At 35.5% G+C, this 19,325-nt stretch overlaps 1 protein-coding gene across 1 annotated transcript; it reads right to left on the bottom strand.

Moving 5' to 3' along the window:
• Positions 1-2,604: 2,604 nt before the first annotated feature.
• On the bottom strand, positions 2,605-7,385 carry MS3_00007913 (uncharacterized protein). Its single transcript, XM_051216253.1, has 3 exons — positions 5,254-7,385; positions 4,654-5,204; positions 2,605-4,012 (listed from the first exon to the last, which is right to left on the bottom strand). Exons 1-3 carry the CDS (start codon positions 5,671-5,673, stop codon positions 3,877-3,879), a joined length of 1,107 nt encoding a protein of 368 aa, XP_051066824.1. The 5' UTR covers positions 5,674-7,385; the 3' UTR covers positions 2,605-3,876.
• Positions 7,386-19,325: the final 11,940 nt, after the last annotated feature.

The raw sequence follows: 19,325 nt of genomic DNA, 5'->3' as shown, positions 1-19,325 counted from the left end.
TGCTTGAAGACACTAACTTCTAGTCTGAGCCATGTTGGTAGATGCAGACTACTTGGTTGGGGTCCGCGTGACTTTCGTAACCGATGGTTGGAGACTCTTGGTGACATGGCTCAGAATCGATCACAATGGCGTCGGTGTATGCACTCCCTGTCTTCCCTTAAACTAAGAGATTAAAATCACTTCATGTCTTCCTTTCTACGAACCAATTCTTTCTTGTACTATATCTTTATATGCAATCTTCCTCTTATTTATTACCACCTTTGACCTAACCACTGCTATGAATCCGGTGTTCATCTTGTTGTGCTGATGCGGTATGGCAACCTGGACCGATGTATATATGTGCCTGGTCCTACGATGTAGCTGACTGACTGAATTGCAATGTGAACAGTTCTATTGTGGTAATTGATCACTTTGAAGATAAGTTATTCTATAACTGGATACTGATTCCAATTCAAATATGTGTTTTAAGAACAGAAGACTGAAGGTGTTTGTTAGTTGTGTTCTAGTATGCTTTTGCGTTTGCCTAATGTTTTCTTGAGCGAGTTAGGTGTTGAGATGGTGGAGAAGATTTGTAGGTCAGGTGGATGATAACTCGATGGAGAAACCGATGTACCGTGAAAGCTCGTTTGTTTTGTCTTCGAAACTTAGCTGCTATGTACTCTAAGTTGTCTTGATCCAGTTGTTCGAGAAAGGGAGGATGTATTAGGTCGAAAATCACATTTTACTATATCATACATCATAATTAAGTTACAACTTGGTCTACATTAATATAGTGTGAAAATATTTAGCTTCTTAAGTCAAACATTACCTGAAGTGTCGTTCCGTGTGAGTCAGATGAATACCTCATTGGTAAAGACAATATTATTAGTCTGGATTCAGTGCCTATATTTGTTGTTACCATTGTCGTGTGAAAGTTCAACCTACTCCATTCGACATTCACAAACGATTTGTATTTACATCCGATCGACATCCTGGTTCATTGATTGGTTGATTGATTGATTGATTGATTGATTAGTTATCCAGAGTTGTGTGATGCGTATTGTTTTGTCTTATTAATTGCTTCTAATTTGTCCAGTTGACCATCATTTTTCTTAGATTATTGGCTTGACCATTAAGTGTTAGGAGTTCTACTGTGGATACCATGGGAATTTTCCACAATTACCAATGTTCGTTCACCAATGTGATTTCAGTATAAATGTACCATGAGTTGTATCAGTTAAATATACTTTTCCTTCCAATGATCGCCTTTGTCTGAGGTTATCAGCAATGTTGTGGCTTTCACCAAACATTTCCTTTCAACCCATCATTCTTACCATATTTGTGTTTATCATCCAGCATGTCGTGATGCGCTACACTGAACACATCAATAACAGAAAGTTGACGGCAACTTCTATCTCATCATTTCTCGACTTTGTGCAATATATCATTTATTCATGACACTTGTCTATTGATTAAAATGAACACCAGATTGTGTTACGTCTTTATAGAGACGGATTACGGTGTTGAGGTTTGCTGTTGGCCTACGGTGCGTGCGAATTGAACAACGATAGAGTAATTGCAATGTGAACAGTTCTATTGTGGATAGGTTAACGGCAGTTGAGACAAAACCGTTCAATAGTTAGCCACTAACATGGAGAGGAAACGAAGTGTGGAACAAACGCGCAATTCGAACAGGATAACTTGAAAAAGTACAACTCATTATATACTGTAACGAAAGCACAAATTTGAATTGCATGGAAAATGAGCGAATAATAAGAGTGGCAACCAATCAGAAAATAGCAAATGTCATGAGAAAATTTGAATTAGAAAAGATGTACTCGTGTTCACTGTTACTAGGATGACTTGATTACGTTAGCAGATTGCTGAATCAATTTATTAATTTATTTATTTATTAAAAATCATTTCAAACAGTTTGTTGTCTTCCAACGTGTTCTACATAAATTTAAGCAAGGATCGCTTTAATACATGCACCAGCAATGAAAACGAATAACTGAGGGAGAAAATTTGTCGTGAATTACGATATATTTATGTAGTTAAATGATGTTTGTTTAGATCTGCGAATAGATTTGCGCATTTCCAAATTATATAGAATTTTTCTAGTAAAAATTAATTGATTTTTATCAGTAGTTGTTAGACACTTCAATATTTCTTCACTATTCTTGATTTGTGATATGTTTTGTACTTGAACTCTTCTACACAGATTTAATAATTGCTTACTAGCCACTCAAAATCTTCTGCTTATGATCTGTGATCATAAAGTTGAAGACATTGAGTACGCAATATGTTTTTATGATAGAACGTATGACTTATTACTAATATTACTACTCTACATTCAGTTATTTTCCTCCATTGTTATTCTTCCTATCGAAGTGATCAATGTTTGGTATTTGTTCAGGTATTCTTGTATTTATCACTTTGTCATTGGATTCAACCACTACAAAGAAGAGAGAGACTGTTCCATATTATGCAAATTAATGAAATGAATGTTCGGAGTGCAAGTTGTCATGTTCACATGAATGAGTATGATGATTCAATGATAAGTTTGTGAACAAGTAATTATGAACATAAATATCGGTATTTCAATTCACTCATTAATGCAGTCAAAAATTATTGATCAGTTCATACTGCTGTGTATGTTTCGAAATCTGATCTTGAACCAATTATTTGAATATTGTTTTTGCCATGATATTGAATTAAACTGACTCTTTCAGAAAACTATAAAATGAAAGTAATTGGTCAATCTGTTCGGCACAAAATATGCACAAGAGTTTATTATTGAGTGCATAATGTTAATGACAAGGCTCATTATCCATCAATTGGTCAATACTCACTCATTTAAGAAATTCTACCAATCACCAATGTACACAATGCTCTAAGAAAGAAATCTTCATGAAATTGTTCATTTTTATCATTTGAATCACTTCATTTTCGACCAGTTCACAACATTCAATCTACTGTGTCTCTGATTCATTAATACTATTCAAACTTCAGTCAGTCAGCTACAACGTATCACCTGGCACATATGTGCATCGGTCAAGTTGTCATAGCTCTTTAGCACAACAAGATGAACACCGAATTCATATAGTTAACATAATATTGGTTATTTATTTACTCTGAGGAAGTGATTTACAATATGTCAAGAAACGTCAAAAATACAATAATCCTACTTATTGGGATATAACAAAAGTACATTTATTTTTATCAAGCATCAACATTATTAATTTTATTATTATTATCGTTGACATCATCATTCAAATTAGACCGTTTATTCTCTCCTATTTCCGTCACATGTGGTCATCAAGAATTTCAAGTTGACATCAACTCTACACATATATCGAATATGTATCATAAATGAAATATCAATGAAGCAGTTAATTACACAGAAATCACTAGAATAAATACAAATCAAACCAATTGATCATCATGATAAGAAATAAAATTGACAAAGTTCTAACATATTTGTATTCAAAGTCAAGTATCATCCGTCATCCACACAACCAATTGTCCATGACGTTCATAAATTAATTCAAAGACAAAATAAGAGTTTTACAAAACCAACATTTAAATTTAATTATGTACAGTATGCAACAGAGTAGTCAATAGAGTAGTGAACATTTGAAACAAAGCAGTATTGAACAACAGTCCACTTCAAATGGATTCGAAACAAAATGACTAACTGACAGACAACTTCACACACACGCACACACACCACGAATAGACAATAATGATGAAAAGGAGAACAATCTTCGTCAGTCACAATACCTATACATACATATGTATAAATTGAATTTACAATTGAATTTACTATTCATATGTGAATAGAATTGATGACAATCACAATGGTAGTTCATGTGAAGATTGGCTTTCACCAAACATTCAGCTTTTCGATGATGAATTCAGTTTCTCGGACCAATATTGCTTCTTCATCTGGAGAATTTCAATCTTCAGATCTAGACACTTCATTTGCTTGTGAATCAACATCTCTGACAATGGGGTTCTCTCACATTCGGATCTACAAAAACAAGTCACAGTTTGAACATCTGTTTATAATCACTAGGGCGATGTAGGAGACATGATATACATATGCTTATATATACATAGAAGTCGTCGTATATATCCTAATCATCAAATCTACTACACCATATACACAACTGACAAACACAACTAAATAGGAATTTTCACTCGATACCCTCATATTCAGTAAGGATGCACACGCACACATACACAGGCACACCCCATATTAACGACAATAATCAAGATATTGAGTGACGCACAACGTGGGACGAAGACACTTCAGTGAGATAGAACACCATTGAACGTAAGTGAACAGAGTACTGCTTATTTGTCCGTCCGTTTTTCTGTCTATCTATTAGTCTATCTATCCACCTACCTCGTCGTGTGGTTCACTCACTGCTTGTGTGAATCAAATCCTACCGCTAAGTCTCGTTCTCACAGAGCTACAGTGACAGTCATGGTCATAAAAATCAGTGCACATTCTCATGATCACACAGCAAGCAGTGTGTAGCAGTCAGTCAGCTAATCAGGAATATGTGGTGCTGGTGGTGAGAGTATAACAACAAAAACAACAACAACAACAACAACAGGAATAACATAAGGTGAAACGTGTCGGTTGAAAAGAGGTGTCCTACTTACGTGATACAATCCTTGGCATTTTCATCAAAATCATTCACGTCATTCGTGTTCGCCTGATTTCGCGTTCCACTCAACTCTGAACAGCTCTCCTCGTCCTCACTCCACGTTGATAAATCAATTGTTGCAGTCAGAGGAATGCGACTCGTTTGGTTGGATGGTGAGTTCGAGATATTCACTTCTTGAATAGGAGATACGTCTGTAGTATGGGTTTTCGCGACTCCGAACGAGACACATTGGAGAGGAGTCAGTAGCGCGACTCGGTTAGGGTTGATCGTCACCTCACCAACCGTGTTGTTGTTGTTGTTGTTGATGGTGGTGGTGGTTGGTTGCAGCACTCCGGCATCATGTGGAATCACCAGTTGTTGAGACATGTGAGCTGTTGAGAATGCGTTCAGGATTTTTGGACCAGTTGTGTGTGGAGGATTCGGTTGCACATGGTTTGTAGGAGGACTGAGTGTTGATGTGGGATGTTTGGAGGTGGTGGTTACCACTGGTGAGGGGGTGAGTGTAGGCAAGTTGATTTGATGCACACTCGACTGATTCTCGGTCACCTGAATTCGATGAAAACAATTAGCACATGATTGGGAAAGGCGAACTTACCGAGTCACTTTGTCCGTTCACGTTCACGTGTCGATTTTCATTGGAACTGGAGAGTGACGTGTGGTTGGAGGGATTTTCAGGTGAATTGGGATTGCTTTTCGACACTTCCCACTGATTGATTGTCGTGTTATTGAGTTTCTTCAGCATGTGCAGACCCTTTCGACGCAGATGAGTCCAGTTTCTTCTCGGCCATCCCTTCGAGTGTAAGTAATGTGCGAATTGCATCCACAATTGTTTCTGAAGAAGTGTGGATGGACGACTCTTGTCTTTCCAAACACCTCGATATCTCAATATCAATTCGGTTAATTCACTCGACTCCTCAGTTGTGTATCGTGTGACTGTGGTCTCTTTCGACGGTGTTAGTGTTGGTGTTGATGGTTGTCTTGATGCACAAGCTGACTTCCGAGCTGTATTGATCATAATCAAGCAACCTGTTTTGTGGTTGTGAAATGAAGAGAAATAATATTTTGAATGAGGGTGTGAGACAGACAGGTGACATGTTGAGAATTTTCTACCACCAATCGTATATCCTATGCACTGAATTACTATTGGTTGACTGTTGTTAGCTTGTTGGTGATTTAGTAGACAGTCAGGTAATGCTTGTTGGTTTGTGGTGTGTAGTGTGTAGTGTGGAATGTCAGTTGTGTTTGCTTAGTTGTGTCTGCTTGCTTGTGTCTGCTTGCTTGTGTCTGCTTGCTTGTGTCTGGTATCTATATTGTATTTGGTCACTGGTCTGCATGCTTGATTTAACGTGTCTCATGTCTGATTGGTTAGTCAAACATTCGTGATTTCGATCTCGTCAAAATACTCACGCATTCTGATGCGCTTATTCCTCGAACAACATTTCGATGATGAAACATTAAATTTGAAGACAGATTTAATTTACACCTTAGTTTTCTGTCAACTACTAATCATTTGCCCGTTTCAATTCGATAGTTGTTGGAAAATCTTATCAGCAATTTGTCTGTATGTTGATTCCACTAATTATTATAATGTAGCAGAAACTCCAAGCTCAATTATCCATATAAACTACTGATGAGAAGACTTTGCATTGTCGCAGAAGTGTAGCCACTCAGATGGACAGTATGTGAATCTGGAGTGTTGGTGGTGATGTTGTTGTTGTTGTTGGTGGTGGTGGTGGTGCGCAATGTTGTGCACTCAACCTCCTAACCACTATATTGACACGAGATGAAATTTGTTATTTGAAATAGTGCACATTGATATTCTATGAAACACATGAACAAACAAGTTCCATTTGTGTGCAGCACATGAAATAAAAGTGCAAACAGAAATATGACAAACTGCATACAGAAATACATATAAATTCGAAACGATCAATCAAAATATTAGAAAGATCGATTTAACAATCCCGTCTATCTATCTAATGATGGGTTGTAGGACAAGGTTAAATTCGCGTGTGTTTGTCACACACTCTACTGGCATGAGTGTTGTGAATGATAGATTTGGAGGATGGTGGACACATGCGAATCACATTATTTTGTCTATGCAGTAATACACACTGAACATAATGTTGTTGATGATGTGGTAGCCTAAAATAATCAATACATGAATTTCGAGTAAACAACATATCATGCAATTTGATGTTTAGCTGAATAATGAATATGATGTGTGGACGAGATGTTGTACGAAGAATAGAAGCATCACATATATTGACAATATTAATACTGTGAATGTTTGATTGAACATTCAAACATGAGACACATGGAAGTGACAGTTGAAGCATGTGACTAAGATGAGATTACTGAACATAAACTTAACGTGCAATGAAATGCGACGTGCATAAAATAAGAATAGTTCATTGCACACCAACAATGAGCAACCCACAAAGTAACAAACACTCATCAACCAGTGATGAATATGTTATGTTATTAGGAATTTATTCATGGTTAATCGTGACCTCAGTTCAGTTTGTGCATATTTTCACCGTTGCAACTGATCTTAGAGTGATTCATAATAAATGTAACCAGTCTGGCTTTAGAAGTGTGATGTTTCACCACAGATCCATTCGGAAGTGATTGCACGTTTCACTTAAATTTGTGTTGACTATCCAGTTAGTCGACAGACTGTTTTGACAATTTCGCAGGCGAAATTAAATTGTCGCTTTGTCATTGGTTGCTTTTTCTATTGGTTGTTGGTTCAGCGAATGGACTGTAATGATGTTCCTACAATAGAACGAATCAACTTTGCACCGATACTTCAGTTTTGAGAGTTGTATCATGAGTGTGTTTCCGTGATATTGATCAATCGCAAATAGATTAGTTTATGATAGTGGGACTTCGCCTATGTGCGGCTTCGACACCTATCCAGGCTGGATAAGTGTGAAATGTCTCCACTGAAATCACGTGATTAGTGTTCTCTGGTTCGATTCTTTTAACAGGTCGCTCTTCATAATGCTCAACCTATATGTTATTTAGTTTAAAGATATTGAGATTATGTAGAAAATTTACTGAATCTGTACATGTTTCATGTGTAATCATGTGTGTTGTAACATAATTCTTCGAATCTGAGCGAATGGCGACGGAGTAATATTAAGAAACTCTGTACCTCGATGTTCAGTTTACTTAGTCCATTTAGTTGGCATGAATGTAACATTGATAATAATATTCGAACCCCATTTAATTTACTTGATGATTTGTGAATTTGACTCTCACATATAGTGGAATTGATAGAAGTTTAAGTACAATAACCTGATCTCTACATTCAGAAATTGTTTGTACGATTTCTTTCTTCTCTTTGGTCGTCAAATTACTTTTGATTTCATTCTTCCATTTTTTATGTCTGTTACCATTAAAACTGTTTAGGTTAAATATCAATTAATAATTCTAACATAATTCTTTCTCATTTCGATTTGTCATGCTTGTTTAACTTGTTATTTTCTCATTGAATAACTGATGCATATGTATTATTTGGTTCGAGTTTCAACAATGCTTTTTCAGCGTTCAATAAAATTAATACTCCGTGCATCCTAGGACATTTTCGTTTTTGATTTATTCCGTGAATGCTGTTTACTAAAGTATAATTTCCACTAACGATCTCATTTCAAATATAGAAATGTCTTTGGTAATATCCTTTCTATATATATCATTTTAATGCATCGTAGTTTTCATTCTGAAGAATTCAATTAAGGTGAAAGTTAGAGCTTGAATTAAAATTCTCTGTAAAAGTTATGCGTTTCAATGCAACACACACCTAGTATGTGAATGGAAAGAATACTAAGAAGTCTTGGTTCTTAGTCTATATTTAATATTGGAAAATGGATACTCTGAGAATTCAATAATATTCAGTTTACTCCTTTTATGAAATATAGTTAAGTAAAAATTTCTTCAGATAACCAACCAATATATATATAAATTTATTTTGCATACAACGTAAGTAGAAATTTAGATCAACCTAATTGTATGAGTTGTTAAGCCTGTTAGATTTTCTTAGCTGTGCATCATTGTTTTAACTCCGCCTGGAGTCCCTCCGGGGGCTACTGCCGGTCCCAAGCCCGGATAAAGGAGGAGGGTTGGGCATGGGGTTAGCGTCCCCATCCCGTAGAAAACTAACTCGCTAAAAAAACGCTAACCAGAAAAAATTATTCAAACCTTTTAAACTCTTCCCTGGGAGTCAGAAGGTCTTCATTTAGAAGAACTATGACGCCTCGTGATGAAAGCCGAATTCCTTCAGAAGTTACGAGGCCGATGCCCCTTCTGACAACCAGAGCGACCATTTATTTAGGTACTTGGAATGTTCGTACAATGTGGGACACCGAGAGAGCCTTCCAAACTGCTGCAGAAATGAGGAGATACAACCTAGAGGTGCTTGGGATCAATGAAAAACATTGGACGCAAGTTGGACAGCGACGACTAACTAACTTCAGGGGAGCTTCTGTTATACTCCGGCCATGAAGAAGAAAACGCCCCAAATACACAAGGAGTTGCATTGATGCTGTCCAAACAAGCACAAAGGCACTTATAGGATGGGAATCTCATGGACCAAGGATCATCAAAGCCTCGTTTAAAACAAAGAAAGAGGGCATTTCAATGAACATCATCCAATGCTATGCGCCTACCAACGACTACAATGAAGACGCTAAAGATCAATTCTACAATAGGCTGCAGTCAATCGTCGAGAAGTGCCCAACAAAGGACCTGACCATTCTGATGGGAGATTTCAACGCCAAGGTTGGAACGGACAACACTGGATATGAAGACATCATGGGACGACACGGACTGGGAGAAAGAAACGAAAATGGTGAGAGATTTGCAAATCTATGTGCCTTCAATAAGCTGGTCATAGGCGGCACCATATTCCCACATAAACGCATACACAAAACCACATGGACTTCACCGGATCACTATACACAAAACCAAATCGACCATATTTGCATCAACAAAACGTTCAGGAGGACTATAGAGGACGTGAGAACCAAGAGAGGAGCCGATATAGCATCAGATCATCACTTACTGGTCGCCAAGATGAAATTGAAACTCAAGAAGCACTGGACAACGGGGCAGACAGTATCACAAAAGTTCAATACGGCCTTTCTCCAGGATACTAACAAACTCAACGAATTCAAGATAGTCCTCAGCAACAAGTTCCAGGCCTTTCATGATCTACTCAATGGAGAAGGAACTACTGTGGAGAGCAACTGGAATGGGATCAAAGAGGCAATCACATCAACATGTCATGAGGTCCTGGGTCACAAGAAGCACCATCACAACGAGTGGATCACTGTTGATACACTGGATAAGATTCAAGAAAGAGGGAACAAGAAGGCAGCAATCAATACCAGCCGAACAAGAGCAGAAAAAGCCAAGGCACAAGCTGAATACACAGGAGTTAACAAACAAGTGAAGAGGAGCATCAGAACCGACAAACGTAAATATGTGGAAGATTTAGCAACGGCGGCGGAAAAGGCTGCAAGAGAAGGAAACATGAGACAATTGTATGACACGACAAAGAAACTCTCTGGAAATCGCCGCAAACCAGAACGACCAGTGAAAAGCAAGGAAGGCGAGGTAATCATCAACATTGAAGAGCAACAAAACAGGTGGGTAGAACACTTCAACGAACTGTTGAATCGAGCAGCTCCACTGAACCCACCCAACGTCGAAGCAGCACCCAGGGACGTCCCAATCAATGTTGGCCCACCAACAATTGAAGAAATCAGCATGGCCATCAGACAAATCAGGAGTGGCAAAGCAGCAGGACCAGACAACATTCCAGCAGAGGCACTAAAAGCAGACGTAGTGGCAACTGCAAGGATACTCCACATTCTCTTCAATAAGATTTGGGATGAGGAACAAGTACCAACAGACTGGAAAGAAGGACTCCTGATCAAAATACCAAAGAAAGGCGACCTCAGCAAGTGTGATAACTACAGGGGCATCACTCTTCTCTCAATACCGGGAAAAGTTTTCAACAGGGTATTGTTAAACAGGATGAAGGACTGCGTAGATGCCCAACTTCGTGACCAATAGGCAGGATTCCGTAAGGATAGATCGTGCACAGACCAAATCGCAACCCTACGGATCATTGTGGAACAATCAATTGAATGGAATTCATCACTCTACATCAACTTCATTGACTACGAAAAGGCATTTGATAGCGTGGACAGAACAACACTATGGAAACTTCTTCGACACTACGGCGTGCCTCAGAAGATAGTCAATATCATACAGAACTCATATGATGGATTACACTGCAAAATCGTGCATGGAGGACAGTTGACAAAGTCGTTCGAAGTGAAGACCGGTGTTAGGCAAGGTTGCTTACTCTCACCCTTTCTCTTTCTCCTGGTGATCGACTGGATCATGAAGACGTCAACGTCTGAAGGGAAGCGCGGGATACAATGGACATCTAAGATGCAGTTGGATGATCTAGACTTCGCAGACGATCTGGCCCTTCTATCCCAAACGCAACAACAGATGTAGGAGAAGACGAACAGTGTGGCAGCAGCCTCAGCGGCAATAGGTCTCAATATACACAAAGGGAAAAGCAGGATTCTCCGATACAACACAGAATGCACCAATCCAATCACAATTGACGGAGAAGATTTGGAAGATGTAAAAACCTTTACATATTTGGGCAGCATCATTGACGAACAGGGTGGATCTGATGCAGATGTGAAGGCGCGGATCGGCAAAGCAAGAGCAGCATATTTACAACTGAGGAACATCTGGAACTCAAAGCAACTGTCAACCAACACAAAGGTCAGGATTTTCAATACAAATGTCAAGACAGTTCTACTGTATGGGGCAGAAACCTGGAGAACTACGAAAGCCATCATCCAGAAAATACAGGTGTTTATTAACAATTGTCTACGCAAAATACTTCAGATCCATTGGCCGGACACTATTAGCAACAACGTACTGTGGGAGAGAACAAACCAGATCCCAGTGGAGGAAGAAGTCAGGAAGAGGCGCTGGAAGTGGATAGGACACACATTGAGGAAAGCACCCAACTGCGTCACAAGACAAGCCCTCACATAGAATCCTGAAGGTCAAAGGAAAAGAGGAAGGCCAAAGAACACATTACGCCGAGAAATGGAGATAGACATGAGAAAACTGAACAAGAATTGGATGGAACTAGAAAAGAAGGCCCAGGACAGAGTGGGTTGGAGAATGCTGGTCAGCGGCCTATGCTCCATTGGGAGTAGCAGGCGTAAGTAAGTAAGTAAGTAAGTAAGTAAGTAAGCATCATTGTTTTGTGAATTCGTAAAAGTCAGTTTTGTTTGTGCAAAGAATTTATCAAGCGCAGTATAATGTCTATTATTTATATTTTAATGTCCGAAATAACTTTTATCATTTTTTCAGTCATAGTATTATTATTGAGTACTAACAGTGTCACGTGCTACTGTAGCTTTTCTCTGGTTACTTCTGGTCTCTAGCTCGGACGAATGAGGAGGGTTAGGCATAGGTTTAGCAATCTCATATCGTTGAAAACAACTTTGCGAAGAAATTTCGAACGAGAAAAATAATTCAAATCGCTTCAGCATCAAAATAAAGATTACTAATGGTAATCTAAAACACAAGTAGTTCCACGATACAGTTTACTTAGTTCACTCAACTGTCAATCAAACTAATCTCTGAATATAAAGATTTAATTCTTTCTGGCTATTTCAATAAGAAAGTTGAATATTTCGGAAATAACGTTCACTGTAGACTAGCTGTAAACCTAAGATCATTAGACAGTATTGTATTATATTTGTAGGGTTTTTTCAATTTTCTCCTCGTGATATTGAGTACTGTTTATAACTATAGAATATATACACACTGAGCCAATGCCAGTTAAGTGGCTTGTAGTTACAAGTTTTCACTAGCTTTTTCGGATTGTACTTAACAATCACGTTTAGTATATGGATTTCGTTCTTGAGTGATAACATATTGTCTTTTTGAGCAGTAAGAGTTGTGCTTGAGTTCCAGCATGAGCATCAACACTGTGATGTCGATACAACTGAACCAGTTGTAAGTTCAAAATTCCACTGTAAACTAGCATTCGGGAAACAGTATTGTCTGTTTGTGTGTAAGTTCTCGGTATTGAATATTTATGAACGAAATCCATCCATGTATCTTGACGAGTATGTTAATTTTGTTTCGATAAAACTGAAATTATATTATCTACCATTTTAACTTAATATTATCGTTACCGTATACCGTTTACTAGCACTCGTTCACACTAATGTTAAATTATTTGATTGCAAAGTGGTATCTACTAATATCCAGGTATTTTTTAAATCCTTCATTAAACATAATTTATCAAATGAATTAATGCATAACCCGTCGTTACTGGTTATGTAGTGTTTGATCTCCTTTATTTGTTGGCATCAGATCCATTCTGCTCTATCATTTCTTTCCCCCCGTTTTTACTTTTTATGTATATGTTTGACTACTGTCCAAGATTCAGTAGTTTGTGCATGTTTAGCTATTTTTAGAATTTTGCACACAACAAAGCATCCATATCTCAAAGAACTACCGATTGATCATATTTGTAAGTATTATTTAAAATCTTTAGTTCGTTTTGTACTTTTAAAGGTATTAATTGCTACATTCATTGTTTATTCATAATGATGTGTGTCGCTTTTAACTTTTTTTTACATGACTGGGTGAAAGGGTCCCCAGTCCATTTATTGTTAAACGCCGATATACATTGTATTTGTATGGTTAATCTATATTTATTCACTTACTTGAAGGACTCATTTTATCTTTAACTGTACAAATTACCATTACTTTTACTGTTTTCAACAAAGATAATTTATTTTCGATGAAATTTTTATTAAAAGATTAGTATTTCAACGAAGAATATTCTTTTCGATAAATTCTCTTCAGATTCTACAATTCATATATCCAAATTAATAATCCGAAATATGGCCAGGTTAAGGGCAAAGTACATCGTTTAAATCATGTAAATTTAGGATTGTGTTAAACAAAATACAATAAAATTGTTAATGTTAATATGACTCATATAGAATGTAAACTTGAATCAGCTTATATGTTAAGTGAAATTTTAAGATCCATGATCAGAATAAATATGGGCCAAATAGGGTGAGACAGAAATAATAGTGCAATTACAATTCGATCAAATAAGTAAGACGTAATAAGGAGGGATGAATGAGAAGTGAATGAATTATGTATAGGGGGGATTAATGATGTTTAACCAATAATAATAATAATAATAATAATAATAATAATAATAATAATAATAATAATAATAATAATAACAATAATAATAATAATAATAATACAAAGATTTATGAATAAAGATAACAGGGACACTTACAATTGACTGCGAAAGGTTGTATTCAAATTAGGTCATTCAAAAGTTAAGATTACGATTGATTAATTGGCCTTGATGTTGGCCAAGGGAGGAGGAGGGTTATTATAGAAGATAAGGTTTTGTAGGATAGATTTAGTTTCCAAACTTAAAATTAGTCGAATTGTTAATTCTCTCCTTTCAGTCAGTGAATAGTAATTATTGCAGTGTGATCTTGGGTATATTACGAGTTATAATCTAATCGGTCATAAGGAGAAGTCAGTTTCCAATTCGTTCGCTTTTTGACTAATCGAAGTACATTAATGTTGTGTTTTTACGTATTGCACTGATCATAAATTTACTTGCTCTGATACTGTATTGTCAGATTATTGATTCCTGTCATAAGTTTCTAATTTCTTAGACTGTCAATTAGAACATGTGAAAGCTGAATAAATTGTTACAAGTACTTTGTTCATTCAAATTTACAGTACATATGATTGTATGTGTAAGATATGAGACCATACATCAGAACAAATAATTAATCTAATTGAAATAATGAACTTTTGTGAGTTAGAACACCACTGAAAACATGGAAGGACTGGATAAGTTCATGATTTCAATGACATTCAACTGTTTCCACAACGCCATACAGAAAATGAATAATCTCAATGAATACATTCTTGGAGTATTTTTGACATGAAGCTGAGTAACTGATTTGTAGATAACTGGCTCGTAGTACATTTACTTCAAATCCAATCCCATTAACCATCAGCTTGCCTTTAAGTAGCAATATACTACTTGTTATTAGTAAGTAGCTAGATTATATTCAATAATTTTGAAGGTCCAGCAAGGACACTCGTCTTTATTATCACCAATTAATATATTGTTTTCAAGGCAAATATTGTCATATGATCCTAGTATTTTTACATGTAGCAGAGTCATTTTCTGAAATATCGATCTCGTTTTTGAAGTTATAGATATTTTTACTATCAGGTTAAAGTTCCAATCATTAAGTCAGTTCATTTATGTTTTTACTCATTATTAGTTAAGCATTTATGGTGTACCGAAGGTTGAACATTACCAGACTAATTATTTGTTATAATTATCGTAACGATTGACAGTTAGTGTAAAATCATTCCAGTTATTGACTGAAGAACTAGAATTAAGTATAATCACTACTTTCGTATTTACTACTAACTGCACTTTTGTTCATCATTTTAAAGTTCACATAGTAGAACAAGTTGGCCTGTTAAGAATTTCAGGTTATCTATTCTCTCACGTTTTCAGTGGTTATGTAACTCAGATCAATTCGTGGTTTCAATGTAAAATTCAGCAATCTCCACAACATGTTGATAACCAAGTGTGTGTTTAATTACACTAATAATTCTGTTAAATCTGTATTATGTTTGCTAGGTTGTTTATAGCTTTTATTATATTAGTTGATCTGTTATTTATTTTCCATGTAATGTTATTCACTTGATAACATATTCTATTATCGGGTTGTGGATCATTGGTTATTACCACATAAAAGTGTATTGAGAATATTATACACCTATGTGTTATTGTTTCTAACTACAACAATAGGTGGTGGAGATTTAAAGAAGATGCGAAGTTTCACTAGTATCGAACAGGGAGGAAACCATGTCCAGGACTTCTTACTAATTACATCTATTCATCTGTTATATTTGAATAGTGATAAGGATTTAAATTTAAAAAAAGTAGATTTACACCTATTGTTCACAGGTCATCTTTATTCCTTGCTAAGTAAATGACTTACTTTTATTTCCAATTATTTTATTATTTTGAATGATCTCACCTTGTTATATTTTCGCCTTTTGTTGAACGAATAATTACAGACTAATCGAACATAAGAAATCCCATAAGACTGGTTACATTATGTTCGATGACTGAACGTAGTTTGAAACGAGTCCTAGACATAGATTTTTTGTTAATTATCACTTGTGAGTAATGCAAACCAAATCCAGTGTTAAGGTTTTATCAAAATATGACAAAAAACAATTTCTGACTCGATTGCTAGACATAATCCCCAAAAGTATACTCAAAACTTTTGAATATAGAAAGTTTCAAGGAATTTACTAAGGGTAACGATATACCAACGGAAAGTGATCAACAAAAAATGTCAAGAAATTTAGTGTGGTGGCCACATCACAACTTCATGGATAGTAACCTACTGGCAATAAGATCTAGGAAATGACTACTCACTGACTTGTATAAAGTAACAGAATATACATTAGAAGGATTAAATGTTCACCGAGTTCCTTTCAACTGTATTGAAATCAAATCCTGTTTAACTTGTAAATATTTTGAAATTGAAATACTTGAAAAAACTGAATTTTATAGTTTTTTCTAATCAAAGTTTGGTTGTAGCTAGCAGTGGAATGTAGAATATACGTTTCATCCTATTTAATACTTATAAACTGTACATGTAATTGAAACAACATGTATTGAGTTCAAGTCTTGGTATTAACATTAATCTAGGCAGCAGTTACATCCAGCTAATGAATCCTCAATAGGACGAAAACATTTTGACTTAAATTCTACGATTAGTTACAATCGAACTTTTTTTAAAAAAGAACTTCTCACAATTAAAATCACTTATCAGAAAATCTACTCACGATGTACATGTGCTAATAAAGACTGGCTAAATTCATTCCATACATAAAGATGAACGAGATAACTCAAACTCTTATATTTATAAGGAAGTTTTTACGGAAAACTTAAACTGGAAACAAAATGCTAAGGTACAATGGGTTAAAGAAAGCTTATCAGTCATATATATATATATATATATATATATATATATATATATATATATATTCATATAAATCCTACACAATGCATCAACACATAATTCGCTATTATTTTCTTTCTTAACCATAGGAAATAAAGCATTATTCATTTAGTTTGTTATTGTTATCATTATTGTTTTCTCCCCTTTAATGATCTTTACTTTTCGCTCATAAAATATATGAATGGGATAAATTACTTTGAGATTGTGTGAAAATCTCCCAAAATCAAACAAACAAACAAGAAAACACATAAACAAATAGGACTGAGTAAACAAAAACATAAACCCAAGTTGGTATTCTAATTAGTGACATATTTATTTATTTAAAATAAACAAATAGGTGAAGAAAAATGATTTACCGAATAGATCACTTCATGTCATTCAATGTTTCAGTGAGAACAGTATTGTTTCTACTTATTATTTAAATTTTTATTACTTTATTTATTTTAGACTTTTTTTAAATAATGAGTACTATTCATGATGATATGAAATATGTTCGATGCACTATGTATGACCGAATGCATAGTAACTTGAATTTCTTACTGTTGCTGTTTTAAATTATCAGTATAGGGTTGTGGAGATTATTGTGGGACTCTTCAGCAATGCGCATCCACGATCCTGCTCGTGGGATTCGAACCCAGGGTCTTCAGCCCCGCGTGCGGACGCTCAACATATTGCGCCACTAGGTCGGCATCCAATGGTGTTAATCTTTAACGTCAACCAATCCAGGAAATTGCTCGACCTTCTTCCATTGTACTGAGGTAGATACCTGTCTCTACCCGACACGGATTATTTCCACTGATCACGCCTAGTCACTAGTGAGCACATGGTTAGACATTAACATGCTAGATCCCGGCGTTCGAATCCCACGAGCTGGATCGTGGATGTGCACTTCTGACGACTCCCACAATGAGACGAAACGGCCGTCCAGTGCTTCCAGGTTTCCAACAGTGGTCTAACATCAATTGGTTCATGATCTCAATAAAAAAAGCTTTCTACTTATATATGTATATATATATATACATATATATATACCAAACCTGTTGCGAAAGTGAATGGCTATCTGAACTCATTATCTCGATTGATAATAAATTAAGTATTTGAAACAGGAGGTTCTGAGTTTTAATCTAGATCTGAACATAATTGAACTAGAATACAAGTATATCCATCTGAAAAGCACCATATTGAATGAAACACGCGTTCTAGATTCCAAACCTTGGCCTAGTTTATTAATTCTATAAAATATTTGTAATTATTGTTATAGATAAAACAAAATCAAATGAGAAGTTCGACGAAGGAGATATCATAACATGTTAAAAGCTCATATTAAGACAAATATGAATTGATTCGTATTGAGAGGGTTCAAACTTTACGAATTCTTAATTCTCAAATGTTATTTTCAAGTTTAATAATTCTGTATTTATATTCAGTAAGATATAAACCAGTTTTAGATCAACAAACTAATCTGTTAATAATGGTACCAGAAATTAGTTATGACTAAAAAGACAGAATGTGGTACGTACTACTGATATCGACATACATAAGTAGTATGTATCATTGATCGAAAGTGGAATGCCTAGAGGCAGAAGGTTGAGAAGATCGAAGAGAAGAGAACGAGAACAGAGAGTGATTGGCATGTAAACGAAGGAACAATGAAGTCTGAGACAATTGATTGAAATTTTGCAACTGAGGTGTTTACTGTATGGTTCACATATTTTACTAAGAGATTCTGTAATTTTGTGTTCAAATATATTTTCCTGTTCCAACTCGTGTTCTCGTCTACTATAAGAAGTGTAATAAAGAACAATCATCAAGTGTTTTAGTGATCAACACATCAATGATATGTATTTTCACCAAGTAGCTGCCTTTACAACCTCAACAAAAATATTACGATAACCAATGTGATCGAAATAATAATTTGTTTAGAAAATTCGTACTGAAATTTCGATGAAACAGATAACATATATAGTCATTAACTGGAAGCCAACTTTAGTTGTGAAAGATCTCTATCATTTCATCTGCTATGACAAGTTCTTCCGCTTATCATATATAACGGGTAAATTCTTGTATATTCATCTCTCTTTTATTTGAAGAACAGACAAAGGGGAACATTTCTTAACAAATACTATGGTGTTTTTATTTTAATTTTAAAGTATTTACCATAGTATCCAGTTTATGGACCTTTTTTTATTAACGCTTGAGTACATACAGTTAGCTGTCATATGAATTCATTTTAAATTAACTTAAAAATAGAAGTTGACTTGTAATATTTTCACAGTTGGAGAATGTTTAGCCCAATCAATTGAGCAGGCCGTCGTATCCATATGAAAAATGAAGTTCTCTAAATGATATTCCCTTTTAAAGTTAAGATATCCTTAATAAAGGAACGTACAGCTGCCTTAGTTTAAATAGACTTGGGTATATTAATCAATAAATTTGATATTGTTTAAAGAGGATTTTCATTACTCAATAATATTAAACTGAAAAGTATTCGAAAACTATGGAG

The sequence above is a fragment of the Schistosoma haematobium genome, chromosome 4, assembly GCF_000699445.3.
Source record: "Schistosoma haematobium chromosome 4, whole genome shotgun sequence".
In the NCBI taxonomy this organism is placed as follows: Eukaryota; Metazoa; Platyhelminthes; class Trematoda; order Strigeidida; family Schistosomatidae; genus Schistosoma; species Schistosoma haematobium.
This window is presented reverse-complemented; position numbering and strand designations above follow the sequence as displayed.